The 17392-nt window shown below is 38.1% G+C and overlaps 3 protein-coding genes across 4 annotated transcripts in view; 2 read left to right on the plus strand and 1 right to left on the minus strand.

The window, feature by feature from the left end:
* LOC127456482 (neuroplastin-like) overlaps window positions 1-2214 on the plus strand; it is a 41835-nt gene extending 39621 nt beyond the window's left edge. For both annotated transcript variants that reach the window (XM_051725001.1, XM_051725002.1), the window contains 3 exons: window positions 652-673; window positions 796-892; window positions 1057-2214. In XM_051725001.1, the coding sequence (XP_051580961.1) occupies window positions 652-673; window positions 796-856 (83 nt within the window). In that variant the 3' untranslated portion in view covers window positions 857-892; window positions 1057-2214. The remainder of the gene's footprint in view (window positions 1-651; window positions 674-795; window positions 893-1056) is intronic.
* A 435-nt stretch (window positions 2215-2649) lies between these two features.
* rec114 (REC114 meiotic recombination protein) lies at window positions 2650-8472 on the minus strand. The gene is made up of 6 exons (XM_051725009.1): window positions 8304-8472; window positions 7495-7584; window positions 5954-6037; window positions 4607-4807; window positions 3600-3671; window positions 2650-3409 (listed from the first exon to the last, which is right to left on the minus strand). Exons 1-6 carry the CDS (start codon window positions 8436-8438, stop codon window positions 3245-3247), a joined length of 747 nt encoding a protein of 248 aa, XP_051580969.1. The 5' UTR covers window positions 8439-8472; the 3' UTR covers window positions 2650-3244.
* Window positions 8473-9601: 1129 nt separating this feature from the next.
* The window catches only part of hcn4 (hyperpolarization activated cyclic nucleotide-gated potassium channel 4), a 136986-nt gene continuing 129195 nt past the window's right edge, over window positions 9602-17392 (plus strand). Inside the window, exon 1 of the mRNA XM_051724991.1 lies at window positions 9602-10287. Coding sequence (XP_051580951.1) covers window positions 9602-10287 — 686 coding nt within the window. The remainder of the gene's footprint in view (window positions 10288-17392) is intronic.

Consider the following 17392-nt stretch of genomic DNA (forward strand, 5'->3'; position numbering starts at 1 on the left):
CAACCACAACTTACTGTCCAAAAATCTGAAGACAATGTTAATGGTTGTTTTGCAGTTTTTGATCTATTTGCAGAGTAAAACTATGCAGGACTCACACAACTACTGGCCAATTAATTTCCTTGACTATTCTTATTGTTTGTGATTACTAGACAGTGATTTTTACCAAGTTTGAGCTGATTAAATTCTTTAAAGCCAAGTATAACTACAAAATGTGTTTAATTTAATCATTTGAATGACTCTTCCAGGCTTGGAAATCAGTCTTAAAATTGCCTGATATTTTGAGGTTTCCATGTCTGTGGGAATCCCAATTTTATTTTTAGTGGAGGTGGTTTTCCCTATGAAATATCTAACATTTATAACCTTTCTATTTGCATCCCAACTGTGACATTATGAGCCAAGACAGAAAGAATCTAACCATTTAAGCTTGCTAGTCTTACAAACCAAATGCATTTCTAATTTATTCAGAAAATGCATTTGATTGCTGTTGCATCTAACAGTAACCATTTAATGTGAATTAACTGTCTATAATCCTATTTCATGTTACATGAACTTTACAGAACTATTTCATTACAAAAAAGATTCAGTGCAAATATTAGTGTTATGGTTTAATATGAAGTCTTTTTTTTTTTTTTTGCGTCAACCCTGTTGAAGATGATGAACCAGTTGCACCAATGTAAGAACTCCAACTCTTATTTGTAATAATAGAAAAAAGTTTATTAAAACTTATCTGTGATTCATTTGTTATGATGGTTAAAATGGTTTATTAATTGTGAAGTTTAAATCTTTGTCCTTTAGAAAAACAAACTCTACAAACAACCACAAAGACAAAAATGTACGACAGCGGAATACCAACTGAGACGGCGGACCAACGTACTACAGAAGAATGCTGAAGGTTTAGAAATTAAGATTAATAATTTATATTTCAATATGGATTCTGTCCAACCATGTGTCTTAAAGCTACAGTGGAGTTACAAATGAAACAACATACAAACATCCATAAAAAAAAAAAAAAGCAAAAAAAAAAAAAAAATTCACCAAGTCCTTCCTTATTTCCAGATGACCAACTGCATATCCCGACTGTACAGATGTATACAAGGAGAGGAGACGCTCATGGCGATTTTCAGTGACGCATATCCTGCCTCATGAGGTGAAGAAAACAACAAACAACAACAGCATTACACTGGCAGAAATGAACAGTAAAGTCTGTCTGTCTTTAAGTATGCCTTATTCAGGCTAAGGATCTGTGCGAATGTGTGGACATTGACCAAATCATTCTAAAGGTGACAAGGATTTTTTCCCCATGTGCTGTTAACTTTGCGTTTTGTTTTTTTATCATGCCCTCCTGCTGCACTGAATCGTTTTCATATCTACATGTTGTCTCGAATGCATGCAATAACATAATCGATAGATTCAAATATCGTTTTTCTATTGTTACTTATTACTTTAAGTGGTGTTGCATCCAAATGAATAACCTGTGTGTGTGTGTGTGTGTGTGTGTGTGTGTGTGTGTGTGTGTGTGTGTGTGTGTGTGTGTGTGAGGAAGTATGTCAGCATATCAGCGTGTGTGTGTTTTTAAAGAAATTTAAATGGATATAAAAAAAAAAAGTAATTGAGAACTTTGTACAGTTTATCATCCAATAAAACAATACTAAAAGGAGGTGTTTTGTCTTAAACTAGAATGCAAGAACCTTGCAGAGCAGTATTTAATCAAAAAGAGCTGATATTGTATTAAATGACTAAATGAAATGAATACATGTAACATTTATTTTCTAGAGTTCTTTAGACGTCTTGTACATTGTGGTGCTGTAAATGTTCAAATATTATGATAGCATCTGTAAAAAGAAAAAAACTATATCTTTTTTTTAAACTTCAATGTCTTTCATGTTTCTTTTTAGAGAAAAGTTAATTCTTGTACAGCATGGCTATAATCCTATGCAATATGTATTCATATAGACCTACTGGCAATTGTAAGGTGGGGCAGGTTTGTTTAATTTCAGAGAGTAATAAAAAAAAAGCTTTAATAGGACAGGAACAATAGGGGTGATTTGGATTTTAAATGCACTGCTGTAGTTGCATGTCAACTCTTGATCAATACCATGAATATCACAATGACAAAGGACCAACATTCAAGGAAGGAAGTGGGTGGAGCTAAAGCCATTACAAACTATGTGAAAACAATTGTTTCCTTTTTCAGAATAAAGGTTCCAAAATATATTGGTGTTTCTGTGTTGTTTTGAATGAACGGCTGGTGTGAGCTTTGACATGAGAGATGTTCCGAACTGTATACAAATTGACCCTATGCTAAGCCCCGCCTTAAAAATATTAAATACTGTCCAGTTCTACCTTAGCTACTTTTGCCGTCCGCCATATTATTAGAAAATAATTTGGTCTTTTCTAATGTACGCCTATGTAAGACCTGTGTCTTTGGATAGTTTTAAAGAGAATTCAAAATTTAATAAATCTTGAGAAGTGCATGTTATGGATTAAACTATCCATCAGCCCTCATTCTCTAATAAATATGTTTAACATCAGTAAAAACACCAACATTTGCTTCAAGTAAATTAAATGGTTAGTTCAGCCAAAAGAATCTGCCATTTATTTATTCACCCTCATGTAGTTCCAATTCCATATGACTGTCTTTCTTCTTGGAACACATAAGGAGAAGTAAGGCAGAATTTTAAAGACTGACAGCATCAGACAGTCACCATTCACTTTCATGGGAAAAGATGCAATGAAAGTGAATGGCTATTGAGACAGTCTCTTACATTCTGCATAACATCTCTTTTTGTGTTCCATGGAAGAAAGAAAGTCACACGAGAACAACATGAGGATGTTATAAGTTACGGTAGTATAACCAACAGTTCTGTTCCCTTTAATAATATAAGTTGTAATCACTATAAAATGATTTCTTATATCAGTTGGCTGCGATTGCATTAATTCTGAATTGCAGTCTCCAGAGTTTTTAATCACGTTACTGCATATTTTAAACATTTCTGTAAAGAAAATCGCAAATGAAAGAAGATGCTTTGCAATGTTACACTTCATTCCAGCCCACTTAGAATAATATCAATTGAGCACATTGTACCAAAAATCACACTGTTCATTGAGATCTCAAATTCAATCTTATGGGACGTTCTGTATAGAAAGGAGGCAGGGCTTAGCAAAGGATCAGTTATGCCATTTCAAACATCTATCGAGGAATCAGCATGGGTGTAATTATGGATTTTGCAAGCCCTGCTCTTCCTCAGTCCTGGATTAGCTCCTTTAGCTTGTTTTCCACTTCCTCAACGAAAGCAGGAAAGCCAGAATCAAGCAGACAGAGGCGCAATAGAGCCTCCAGGTCTCCAGGGGGCAGCATGGACTGATGATACGCCATCGGCAGGGACAGCTCGTGCTCACCCAGGAAGTGCTGAGGAGGAGGAGGGGTATATATAATGTGCATGAAAAAGTCAGTGTGCACTTCATGGATGCCATCTCAGGGGTCAAATTAGACCACCGCTGATTACAGCATCTAATTGAGTGACTTGACACAACAGCACACAAATGCAGTGATCACGATCATTTCAGCAGCCTTCAAATCAATCACAATACAGTGGTACCTGAGAAAGGTGTTTGATTGACAATGATCCCATGGCAACAGCAGGGGCTGCCCGTGCAGCATCTTCAGAGGCCTGAAGAGGGAACACAGAAATAGATCCATTCATTATAGTCTCAGGACTCACAAGGAGGACCTCAAAAGCCGATCAATATCCTCAATACTAATTGAATGTCCTCATCCCCACGCAATCTCTTTCATCCCTGCTGCAGGGTGCCGCTGTCACTAACCATATTTTACAAAGAGACTTCCCTTTGTGCTTATGCATTCACTATATTTAGCGCCTAAAGTCTGTGTATTTACATTTCAGATTCACAAATAAGAACAGTTGAACTGAGGATGGGATTATTTCATTCTCATCTCCAATTTAGTGTCATTATGTTGCAATGCCGCCCCCTAGTGGCCAAAACGTTCAAATGCAGAGCCATATTTGCACGAAACATGACATAAAAAAACATTTATTCTCTTAATATACATTCCTGTACTAACTGTGCACAATTCATCAGTGCACATCATTCAGAAGAATAAAATGTTGTGTTTTCATTATTTTTTCATTATAATCTAAAATATCTCTGATTCATTAAATGACTTAAATTTTCTATTGATGTAACCAAGGCTGTGTGGGTGGGGAGAAAAATTAACCAATAAAATCATTGCACACTTTTCACAAACCTGCCCCGCATTATTTTCAATGGATATTCTCACTTGGAAATGTTACATAACGTACAGAAAATTCATCATAATTCATCGTTATCCCAGGCAGTGATTTCCTACATATAGTAGCTGTGCTTGTCTCATGTCTCGTATCACTCCATGCTCCCCTCTTACACAATAAAATCAACTCAAGTCAATGTTCCATGTCCATTCATTTATTCTGGTAAGTAGCCTTGTATGTAATAAGGAGGATACTGTACATTTAGGTGATTATCATCACAAAATAAGACTGGGTTTGTTTTGCAATGACCGTACGTTATCCTTTACGTTTCTCACAGGTAATAGAGCATTTCCCACCTGCTGCTGTTGTTTAGAGGTTCCAGGTTCTGCAGAATTGGTTGGAGCAGCAGAGGCTGATGTAGCAGCAGGGGAAGGTGTTACCGTGTGCTCCTGCACAGGTACATAAATCTGCAACCTCTCTACTACTTTACTGCAAAAACCTGTGGCTTCAGCCCGACTGCTCCCATCAAACTGCAGTCTGATCAGACGGTTCTCTCCCTTCCAGACAAAACAGAAAAAACAAAAACATCTCTGTGACCTGATTGCATTTTTCAGCTCTGTTATGTTTCCATATCACTCATTACCCAAGTGACTCTGCAAACACTTGAATGGAAATGTAAGAAATTCAGCTGGCATTCCACACTAAAACAAACATGCTTACCATTTTAACTAAAAAAGAAGCGCAAAACCACATTTCTGCTTTGCATTACGAACGTTGCATATACTCACTGAGCACTTTATTAGGAACACCTGTACACCTACAGTACTTATTCATGCAATTATCTAATCAGCCAATTGTGTAGCAACAGTGCAATGCATAAAATCATGCAGATACAGGTCAGGGCTTCAGTTGATATTCACATCAACCATCAGAATGGGGAAAAAAATTTTGTCTCAGTGATTCCGACCATGGCATGATTGTCGGTGCCAGACGGGCTGGTTTGAGTATTTCTGTAACTTCTGATATCCTGGGATTTTCACGCAAAACAGTCTCTAGAATTTACTCAGAATGGTGCCAAAAACAAAAAACATCCAGTGAGCGGCAGTTCTGTGGACGGAAACACCTTGTTGATGAGAGAGGTCAGCGGAGAATGGCCAGACTGGTTCAAGCTGACAGAAAGGCTAAACACTGTATAATTGTAGTGGGAAGAACAGCATCTCAGAATGCACAACACATCAAACCTTGAGGCGGATGGTCTACAACAGCAGACAGCAACCATGTTGGGCACTTTATTAGGACCATAGTGTTCCTAATAAAGTACTAAGTGAGCGTAGATTGTTTGCAACCATATCAAAGCTATATTAGGGATTGTTGTTGTTTTCAAGAAATTCATCAGTATTCATTAAGTAACGAATTGTTCAAAAAGACATGTTGGAGAAGAGATAATTAGCTTAATTAGCAAGGCACAGAGTTTGTCTTTGAGCTGTAAGTTCGAGGTCACTTGTAAGCAGTTATTTTTTTACATTTGCATATTAAAATTGTTTATTGCTTTCAAGGACAAGGAGGTGGAGTCTGCCTCCAGGACAACATACACAAATCACATCCCGTTGACTTCCTTTTGTGTCTGATAGTTGTTCAACTACAGATAAATCTGTAGAAACAATGTTTCATTCTTTGAAAATAGAAAAAGTGCTGTTACTCACCTTTACTGTAATGTTGAACAGCAGACTGTCTGTTTTGTGCTGAATTTTCAAAAAGCTTTGTGCATTGAGTAGAGAAAAGCCCTCCTACAGGAGGAAACAGGATCACACATTATGATGATCTGTCAGGGACTCATTTACACTAATAGGATTGTAGCAAGCAGAAAGCACATAATGTCAAAACACAAAGGCTTTCCGCCATGCTCCTCCACCGGTGTGTTTCTAATGCTGAATATAAGTGTGATGTCAATTGGTGATATATTAAAATGCAAAAGTAACTGCATTTATTTGACAAATTTTACATAATAAACTAGATTAAGAGTGGTGCTTGCCTCTGCAAAAGTCGTCTTAGCAAGCAACATTAATGAACAAAAACAAGCTCATCTGTAATTCAATGAGTGTGTAACTAAACTAGTATTGTCATTATTATTCTTGTACTTCAGACCAGGCATTTCCCAAACATTAGGGAATAGGTAATTTATTTCTGGCTGCTATTACACGACCTTGTCAGAAGGGGGATCTATTAACACAACAACCTCAGTGTCTCTACCCAAACCACTGCTCTATATCGGGAACAATATCAACAAATAGATGTAGTTCAACTACTGCTATTACTACTACTACTATTAGGTCTACTGAAGTGTTTTTTATTTAAGTTTTACATGTGAATCTTACAGGGAACAATTCATTTGCACATTTCCCCCTCATTTCTTTAAAGTTTAGAGTTAGAATTATTTCTTGTGATTTATCATAACACTCACATTACCCTGAGCCATTTTCTAGTACTGTAGCAGTAACGAAAAATGTCACGATTTTACCAGAACTCTGCTTTCTATTGGATATATTACGTAAACATTTCATCTTTCAACCTCAAAAGATTCTAAACTGATTTTTCCTGCACAGATCTTCAAAGATGATATGAATGAAATGATTATCTTTACATCTAAAATATCATATTAGTATTGCACGGCATTATTCTCTGCACTTGCTTGTTTGTTGTGCAAGTAAAGAATTCACTGTTTATTCCCTTGACTCAAAAAACTGTTAGTTTTCTCTTTTTAAATAAACGGGGGGGAAACGCTTATAGACACATATTCATGACTGAATACTGGTCTCTGCTCTCAAAATCACCCATGGGCATGCTGACTCGTTTGGCTCTACGGTTCTGCATAAAACTTGAAATGTGGCTCATTCTCCAAAAGTAGCACCGCAGCACATCATGAAGAGACAGTTGTGTGACTATTGTGTCCACGAGTCCAAGATTGGGGCTTATTGTTGGGAGATTTCAGAGGCACTCAGCCTGGCATTACTCTTGGTCTGGCAATCCCAAAGGGAAAGCAACAGGCCCAGTGGGAGAGGAAGGGGATTACGTTGTTCTTTCAGCGGCTGAAAAGAAATACGGTCAAGTCCTTATGATGGGCTCAGTGGATGGCCTGCACTCAGATGGGAGGAAGAGTGTTAAGGGTTTAAAGAGTGCCATAAACCATAAACAAAAATTGTGTTATTGGTTGCCAAACATGGCCTGTATGTTTATATAATCTTACCAAGACTTCATGGCCTTGAGATACAAGCAGATGACCAGAGCCCAAAATATTCAACTCCAGCTGGCCAGACTTTTCACAGGACTCAAAAATCTGAAAGAAACATAAAATAAGCTATGTTTGCTTTTAATTTCTACTTTTACTATTTTCTATGATAATTATTTTAAGCAGTAGTATATATTTTTCACTTTATCACATTTTGATTTGTTCGTCAGTAGTGGATGGACTTAAAATGTCAACCCTGTTACCATGATTTTGTAAAGTAAACAATTGATAATTTAAAACAATTAGGCTAACGTCTCTTTTTTTAAGACACACCTAGTCCATGATGACCTTGAGCACAAGGCCTTGTGGTTTTTACTTGCTTGTTTTTATTATTGGGGGATTTGATTATTTGATCAATTAGACTGATCTTGTTTTAGAAACAACACTGCATAAGATATTTATGTTTTTCAGAGAATGTATTTTTAACATGTGTATTTTGTCTTACTGTACTGGCAGAGTTTTTATAGTAAAAACAAATGAACCATCTACCAGTGCTGAAGAAGTAATCCAAAGTATTTAGAATACGTTACTGACCTTGAGTAATCTAACGGAATACGTTACAAATTACATTTTAAGCATGTATTCTGTAATCTGTAGTGGAATACATTTCAAAAGTAACCCTCCCAACCCTGCTGCTAGAAATAGGCACCCCTTCATTGAATGAATCAACAAATATTTCACTTAAAAACAACAAATCTAACAAATTTTAAAATATTTAGCTTATAAAACGAAATTTGTGGCCAGCACGCGCTTCCCGCCCGCCTCACCTTCCACGCGGAGCCGTTCCCTGAGGCTTTAGATTTTGTTTTGGGAATAAAACGACCGTAGCGTTTTAGCTTCCAAACGTGGTTTGAAATGGTCACGGCTTTCGAAGTTTCTGTATCTAAGCTCTGTCTTTCCATTTTCGCTTTTACTACTTTTTTTTTTTTGTGTGTGTGTGAGTAAATTTCGAGAGTAAAACCGTGAAATAAAGGCGAACTGGGCGTATCCGGAGGGAGGGGCGTTGCGTTGGTTTGTATGTGTGCGCACTGCGCATGCGTCATTGTCTATCGTAAATACAGTTATTCATCTAATCATTTTCGGTTCGTCACCTCTAGAAAATTAAAATAATGTGCCAGTAATATTAGGAAAACGTCAGCATCTATATTATATACACAAAGTTGGGTAACAGCAGACTTGTATACGGATTTAATTACAATTTGCACAATTAGGAAACTAGGCTACATGACTTGTGAAAGCTACAGGTGATTTAGCTTGTACCTAACAACAAGTCTTAAGAATCTAGATGGAAAAGTACAATATTTTCCTCAGTGTTATTTGCAGTTAGAATATGCCCAGACATTGTAATTTGCATTGATAAATCCAACTATAAATTGCTGTTGAGTTTTATGCGTACAATATCCAATGAAATGTGAATATTGTGGATACTGCGAGGAAAATCGCGTAAAGGGTTAGTCTGGGACCTGAGTGGGTGGGTGGGCCGAGCTTCCTCTGCCGTTTTCGCTTCTATGGCAACACGATATAGATCAGCATCGCCATGAATATTCACGGGATAAGAAAGGCTCGGGACGGCGGAAGGCGGTGATGTCAGCGGTGCCCGGCGGCAGCTGATGATGTGGGGTACATGCATGATCGCGGTGATTTGCGAGTGATTGACAGCCGAAAGGGACCTGAAGGTATAGGCTTGGGTCCATGACCTCCGCGCCTCTCCATTCGACTGCACCTCCCTCACATGTGATGCTGATGAGGCTCCAGTCTGCGCTTCCCACTGACTTTAATCCACACACAGAGCAACACAGTGCCTTGGAACTGGAGTGTTGTGGTGAGACGGGAACCACTGGATCTGTGTGAGGGGGGCAAATTTGGACAGTCAGGTAGCCTAATGGTCGGTGTGATGCCGTGGCATGTTTTTGAGCGAAAGACAGGTGGGGTTTGATATCACCTCCAGACTGTTCGCATTCGGACACAGATTCAGAGGGGGTTGTGGCAATAATCGCACCAATAACATCACCAAATCTGGATTCATTTGTCATTGAATTGATCGCGCCACCGTTTCAATGTCATAATGGACAGGTTGCATTCTTCCATGCGTAAAAGGCTCTACAGTTTGCCACAGCACATCGGACAGAAAGCTTCGATCATGGGTGAAGCTGAAGACACCGACAAGGACACCCGGAGGAAGAGCATCAGGATGAAGCACCTGCCGTCGCCGACCTCCGGGGGGGCGAGCTGCAAAGGGGAGACCAAAAGCGGAGAGTCCTTGATCATGGAGACGGACATCGGAAGACCTCTGAAAACCAGTTCCAACGGGGACTGCCGGAGGTTCCGCGGCAGCCTTTCGTCCATCACTAGTCGGCACGTCCATGACTCGGATGCAGCGGAGGAGAGGCGTCTGATCACGGATGGAGAAGTCACCCCGAGCGAGGAGAGCCCCCCTGGAGCGGCGGGTGGCGGCGCGGAGCCCGGGGCGCAAGGCGGCGCCTGCGATGATGCCCCCGGTGCGAGCCAGCAACAGGGCAACCCCGATCAGCAGGCTGGATTTATAAAGCTGGAGGGCATCGAGGAGATCTTACCAGACGATGAGAGATATTACCAAGCCGGCTTCATGCACAGGCAGTTCGGGGCGATGCTTCAGCCAGGGGTCAACAAGTTTTCCCTGAGGATGTTTGGGAGCGAGAAGGCGGTGGAACGGGAGCAAGCACGGGTCAAATCCGCTGGGTTCTGGATTATTCACCCCTACAGTGATTTCAGGTAAGACAACGTCCATGTGCCCCTCTAAAATACTGCTTATTTTACACCTGGACTAATCAATGTGTGGGAAAAATAATCTAATGATAGACTGACCAAAAAAAGAATATTGAGCATTGTTTTCCATTAAATATAAGAGTTATTCTATTGTATAATGTGATACCAAATGTAGATTATTTCAAATCTCCAATATTTTAATGCGTGTTGTGGGGAAAAAAACAACAACTTTAAAATAAGGTTAATATCATGATGGATATTTGGGGTCAAAGAAGTGCATTTTATGTGTCATGATTTATATTTTGTCATTGTCTTAATCACGTCACTGTTAAAATGCATGCAGCTTTTTTATAATCGTTTTATTACATGCTTAACTCCATAAAGTATCAGGTTTATCAATTTGATCAACCCAACAGTTTTCTAAAAGCAAACGCCTCTGACAAACAGTAAGCCAAAGGGCAATTACAAGTGAAAAAAAGCAAAACAAAACTTCAGGTAAATTTTAATATTATTGTTTTTCTGTATCTTTTTGCTTCTTTGTTTTGTTTGTATTTTACAGCCACCATCTCTCATAGCTGACAGTGGAAGTGCATTAGCTGCTTAAATTTTACATGAAATCCAGAAACTCTCTCTTTATTAAGAGGTGTCCTTGGGGATGACATTGACTGTATAGATTTGATATGTTCTGCTTGTACAAGTAGATTTGTATATACACATAGGTTTGTGAACATTTGATTTTAAACACAAATATTTTTTGCTATGCAAATTCAAAGATTGTCTTATCTTTTTTTTATGATTCTCAAGCAAATTATGAAAAAGCAATTACGGTTGTTTCGGCTAAATGCATATTGACTAGAGCTGACTGCCATGGGTGATTGTGTTAAATTTACAAACCATTTACATTCATAAATCAGTTGGCTAACATGTGAGAGACAGAGTGCAGGGTTAACAACTATCCCAACCCCCTCCGGAGAGATGATGCTGTTTGCCTTGTTTACTTATTGATTCTAAGAATATGCTTTTATTATCCTCGACATTATGAGATTGTAACTGTGTTGTTGGAGGATATGAAAGGTAGTGTGGGAAGAGACTGATATAATAAGAGGCTGTTTCATCCTGGGTTGCTACGTGTGTGTGTGTGTGTGTGTGTGCAGAGAGAGGACGTTTATTCTTTTCTTGACAACAAAGTATCCAGTAGACCCTGTATGTTGGTGTTTTCAACTTTGTAAGGGGTTGAGATGATGCATTATTCCACATTTCACTCAAATATTTCGCTAAATATTCTGAGAGACTGTTTTAAAGGGATAGTTCACCCCAAAAAGGACAATTATTTCGTCATTTACTAACCTAATGCCATGACTTATGCCATGTATATGACTTTCTTTATTCTGCAGAACACAAATGAAGATTTTTAGAAGAAGATTTCAGCTCTGTAGGTCTTCACAATGCAAGTGAATGGGTACCAACATTTTGTAGTTTCAAAAAGCACAAAAGGCAGCATAAAAGTAATCCATAAGACTCCAGCGGTTAAATCCGTATCTTCAGAAACAATATGATAAGTGTGGGTGAGAAACAGGTCAATATTTAAGTCCTTTTTTACTATAAATTCTCCTCCATGCCCAGTAGGTGGCGATATGCACAAAGAATGTGAATCGCCAAAAGCAAAAGAAGAAGAATGTCAAAGTGAAAGTAGAGATTGATAGTAAAAAAAGGACTTAAATATGGATCTATTTTTCACTAACACTTATCAAGATATGGATTTAACCACTGGAGTCATACGCTGCCTTTATGTGCTTTTGGAGCCTCAAAGTTTTGGTACCCATTCACTTTGTATGGACAACAGAGCTGAAATATTTTTCTACAAATCTTCATTTGTGTTCAGCAGAAGAAAGAAAGTCATACACATATGGGATGGCATGAGGGTAAGGAAATGATGATAGACTTTTTATTTTTGGGTGAACTATTTCTTTAAAGGATGGCATTAAGCCACAATAATTCGCTGCAACTACAATATTGTGAGAACACCCAAAAAGATTGACAGGCAGAAACATCAAAGACCGTGGCCGGCGGACACATTTTTGTTTGCTGTTTACAGAGTTTAGTACTGTCACAGAGACAGGTCAGATATCTCACAACACATTTCAGTGAAATCTTTCAGGGAGTACAACATTTTTTGGCATACTTTTCCATGAAAACATCGCTTACAGCACCTTTAAAATAAAAATTCTGTTTTTTATGCACTCACACTCGTGTGTATTTTCAATGGGACACAAAAGGAGAAATTTTGTAGATCTTTACACAGATCTTTTCCATACAACAACAGTTCAATGTGACCACATCTGCCAAGCTCTAAAAAGGACGATAAAACACTTTAAATATAATCCAGACAATGTATGCATTATATTCCAAGTCTTCTGAAGACATACATTACCTTTATGTGTGGAACAGACCAAAAATATAATTTGTTCAGATTTAAAAATTGTGCCTCAAAACATCACAGCAGGTTTGAAGTTTATTGAAGCCAAAACACCATTGGTTCTAATCTTTGTTATCAGTGCATTGCTTAAGAAGACTTGGAATATAGTGCACAAGTTGTATTCACTACCTTTATGGTTCTTTTGGTTCTTTTTGGAGCATGACAGATATGTTGAGTGCAATCCAATTACAAATGACTGCAATATAATAACATTTTAGTCCAAAAAGTAGTGTAATTCATTATATTTTAAATGATTGTAATCAGATTACTGTTACTGACTTTAATTTAATTACATTTAAGTGCATTATAGGGTTATTCTTATTTCAAATATATTATTTATGTAGAATACATAAATTATTGCCCCGTAACGAGTCATTGTGAAGGAAAAATGTGAGGTACTGAGTGTATGACTTGTGTATAACATTATTTGAATTTGTTTTAGAAAGTAACTTAAAAGTAAAGAAATTAGTAATTTGATTACTTTTTCAATGAAGTGATTAGTAAAGCAATATGAGAAATAATTTGTAATTTGTAGTGGATTACTTTTTTAAAGGTATTAACCCAACACTGATGACAAACATGGTCAATATAAAATGTCCTTGCATGGACCAGAACTTTCTGAAGATTCTTCAAAATTCTCCTTTGGTGTTCAGTGGAAAAAAGGTTTTGAATGACATAAAGGTGAGTAAAAAATGGCAGAATGTTTATTTTTGGGGGAATTAGGCTATTCCTTTAAACATCTTGGATTACAGATCTCTTAGTCATGCTGGTATTCTCGAGACCCAACACATTGTTGCTGTGGAACAGATAAAGTAATAGTATCTGAGTTTCACTCCCTCTGAACACAATAGAGTGAATTTCCAGCACTGATTACAGGCCTAATCTCCTCCCGCATATACCTCTGTAATTACCACTACAAGGTCGCACACCACAACACACATTATAGAGGATAAAGGACAGCACAACATGATTCATTGACCCAATACATTCTATAGCTCTATTCCAAAACCTAGTGAGCTCCCTTGCAGTCTCCTGCCGACATGTCACAAAACTGTGTATGATCTCACAAGACTGCAGTACAGTATATTCCAATATACTGTGTCATGTTAGCATGTTTCTAAGATAATGACACGCAACAGATAGCAAGTGTGATATTGCTTTTATACAATATGATACAGTTAACCAAGAAGTTAATATTGGGTAACTTAAATTTGCATAATATGGTCAGTCATTTTGTTTATTTTTGCTCCACCAAAAAAATAATTCATAGTGCATCCTGGGATTGCTGTAACTGTGAAGGATCTAAGTTATGCTGCTTTAGAATTAGCCCAGACTGATTTTATAATGCAGCATAAAGTTGATGCCTAACTTTTGGAAAAACCTTTATGTTGGGAGTGCACCTATGATGCCTAAAAACGCACTCTAGGTAGGCAGATCACTAGGTTTTGTAACAGAGATTATCTGGTACCTTCTTCTAGTCTATGACATCATTCCATTCTTTACACCATACACTTACCCTCACTTCCAAAATCCTCTTCTGTGCAGAGTGTCATCAACCATATATTTATCTTGTCATGCTCTTAAAAGACTTGAGTTGCTGTATCTGTTTCAGAGTCATTGAGCAGAGAGAGATTTGCCCCAGCCACCTCTTATAACTGGCCTTTGTAGAAAGTGGCTTTAAAAAAAGACTAATAATGGAAGTTTTTTATATTTAAATTTTTGTCAGGGTGGCTTATGTCTGCTGTTGCATAATGGCCATGTAATTAGTGTTTTACCATATGCATAAAAATGAACCTCTGTTTCAGCTGCACTTAAACCCAGTGTGTCCGTGATTATGGAACCGGCAATTAAAATCCTCCATGTCTCCATCTATCCGTATGCACAGAATTATCTGTATCACTGTAATTTAGTCATTTGATGGATGCCTTCAACCTTCCACAGGTCACAGGCAGCAGATCAGCACAGATCAGATACTCTCTGGCTATAATGAGTGAGATCCACTACACACAGTGCGCTCTCTTGCACATACTTTATAAGAGACACAGCAGTAATTGAAATGTCAGAGAGCAGTGCATCTAAGCTGTGAGCTGCAGATTTTTGAATTGACTTATAGAAAGTGGTTCCAATAGTCCCAGTGAAGCACCTATGGGTCCAGATGCCACTTTTGTGGTAACAAGTTCATACAGTAACTAGGTGAATTTCACGAAACCTGTCAAGAAAACATCCAAGTCATATCTAAAAATATAATATATTTTGCTTAAAGGTGTCACAGTCCTGTCTCTCTGTCAGTCTGGGTTTTTGTCTGAAAGGACCATGGCATCATCGTCCCATGTCTGTCTTGTTTCGTTGTCTGTCTTTGTGTGAGCGCTCGGTTTCGGTTGTATTCCCTGCCTTGCGCTCTTTGGTCTGTCTTGTGTCGTATCTGGAGTATGGTGTCTGGGTCCTGACTTCCTGTCTGGTTCAGTTTCGGTCTGTGTTGGGGTCCGGACACTCACACTCATGGTGTAGTGGACTAAAGCACTGAACTGGTAAGCAAAAGGTTGTTGGTTCAATTCCCAAATGCCACTACCATTGTGTCCTTGAGCAAGGCACTTAACTCCAGGTTGCTCCAGGGGGATTGTCCCTGTAATAAGGGCACTGCTTTGGATAAAAGCGTCATCAATAGTTTATGTCTGTGTCTTGTGAACACACGCTGCGCGCCCAGGTCGCGAGCTGTCTTCACATTGTGCTGAGGTTCGGTCACTTCGGTCTGAGATTTCGGGTTTGTGTGTGGCCGGACTCTCGCACAGATCTCCTGTCTAATTTTTGTCGCCTGTTGCGTGCATCGCATGGCGTTTGCCTCGTGATGTATGCTCAGGTTTCATTTAGTGTGAGAATGCGTGGCATCGCTTTGTTTGCCATTGCTACGCATTCTCTTATCTTGCTTGTCAGTTAGCATGGGCGTATATTGCCTTATTGTCTTAGCGATGTGAGTTCATGCCATTTGGGTGTTTTGTTGTCTTGTGAGAGCATATGGCTTGTTTTGTTTCTGTATCGCCACGTGTCTCTCTGTCTTACGTCATACCCCGCCTACTTGTTTGCCCATTATTAGTTTAATAGTCACACCTGCCCTGTCTTGTTAACCTGTTTGATTTCTCTCCCTATTTTAGTCTCCTTGTGTTTGATGTCAAGTGCCAGTTCGTCTTGTTTCCAGTCTTGTGTGTTCCAATCGGTCTTGTTTGTTGGCCTCATTCATGTCGGTCCTGTTTATCAGCCGTGTTCCTGTTCGGTCCGGTCAGTCCTGGTTCCCGTATTACATCTGCCCCAGCCTGGATTACCTTTTTTCCCCTATGGGTTAGTTTGTGTTTGTTTTTGTTTTAATAAATTCCCTATTTTTTACCTCTGCATAAGGGTCCTGCCTACATTCCCTGACAAAAGGAAAAATAAGCTTATTTAAAGACCATAGTATTTTTTATTTATTGCATTGTAAAAATTGTTGTTATGATAATTAAGCACCCTCTATTTCTTGTTACCGAAATGCAGAAAAAACAAAACAAAATCTCTTTCTCTACTGTAATGTGAGAAAAATAATTATTTAAATTGTAATGTATGTGTGCATTATGGTAGTATGTGTTGTACTATCTTTAATATATGCTGATTTTTAAAAATCATTGCATTACAGTAATTTATATTTTAAAAAAATACAGTATTAACTTCATGAATATCACTGTTGAGGATAATGAGAATTACGATAATGAGAATTATCTGTAGCACTTTACATTACAGTGTAATGCTAATATAATTAATTAATGCACAAATTAATGCTAATATAATTAATTATGAAAGTAATAACAGTACATTTTTAAAAGCATTGTGGCCATGACTGGTGGCTTCAGGCTATATTGTCTCATGTCAGATATTGTATAATATGAGTGGTGTAGAACAACAAGAAGAGAGAGGGTGGGTGTTTTCTGAGAGCAAATAAGGATTAAACATGGCACCATAATCCAATCTATAGTCTCATTTCCAACTCTAAAGCAGAGCAGTTCCTCTCTGTATTTTTCTTATCTTGTATTTATTTTATCCAGCCTTAATTGAGCCTTTTATTCCACAGAGGAACACCTCAGTTAAGATGGAATAGCTTTTTCTAGAACGTTCTGCTTCACGCTCAAAGGAAAAAACTGGGAGGACAAAATGTTAAAAGAGAAGCAATGACGTCAAGAGAGAAATGTTTAATCAGAGTACAGTTTAATCAGCAGAACCATAAGACGTTGGCTTGGTGGGGTCTTGTGTTATGATGGCAGCTTTATCCACCAGATTTTGAAACTTTTTAAATTTGACAGCTAGAAGATGCTTAAAGGGATAGTTCACCACAAAATGTGTATGACTTTCTTTCTTCTGCTGAACACAAACAAATATTTTTCGAGTAATATTTCAGCTCTGTAGATCCATACAATGCAAGTGAATGGGTACCAAAATTTTGAAGCTCCAAAATGTAAATAAAGGCAGCATAAAAGTAATCCATACGACTCCAGTGGTTAAATCCATGTCTTCTGAAATGAAGGTGTATAAAATAGGTGTGGGTGAGAAACAATCAATATTTATGTCCTTTTTACTATCAATCTCTACTTTCACATTCTTCTTCTTTTGTTTTTG

The sequence above is a fragment of the Myxocyprinus asiaticus genome, chromosome 18 (genome assembly GCF_019703515.2).
Source record: "Myxocyprinus asiaticus isolate MX2 ecotype Aquarium Trade chromosome 18, UBuf_Myxa_2, whole genome shotgun sequence".
Classification (NCBI taxonomy): domain Eukaryota; kingdom Metazoa; phylum Chordata; class Actinopteri; order Cypriniformes; family Catostomidae; genus Myxocyprinus; species Myxocyprinus asiaticus.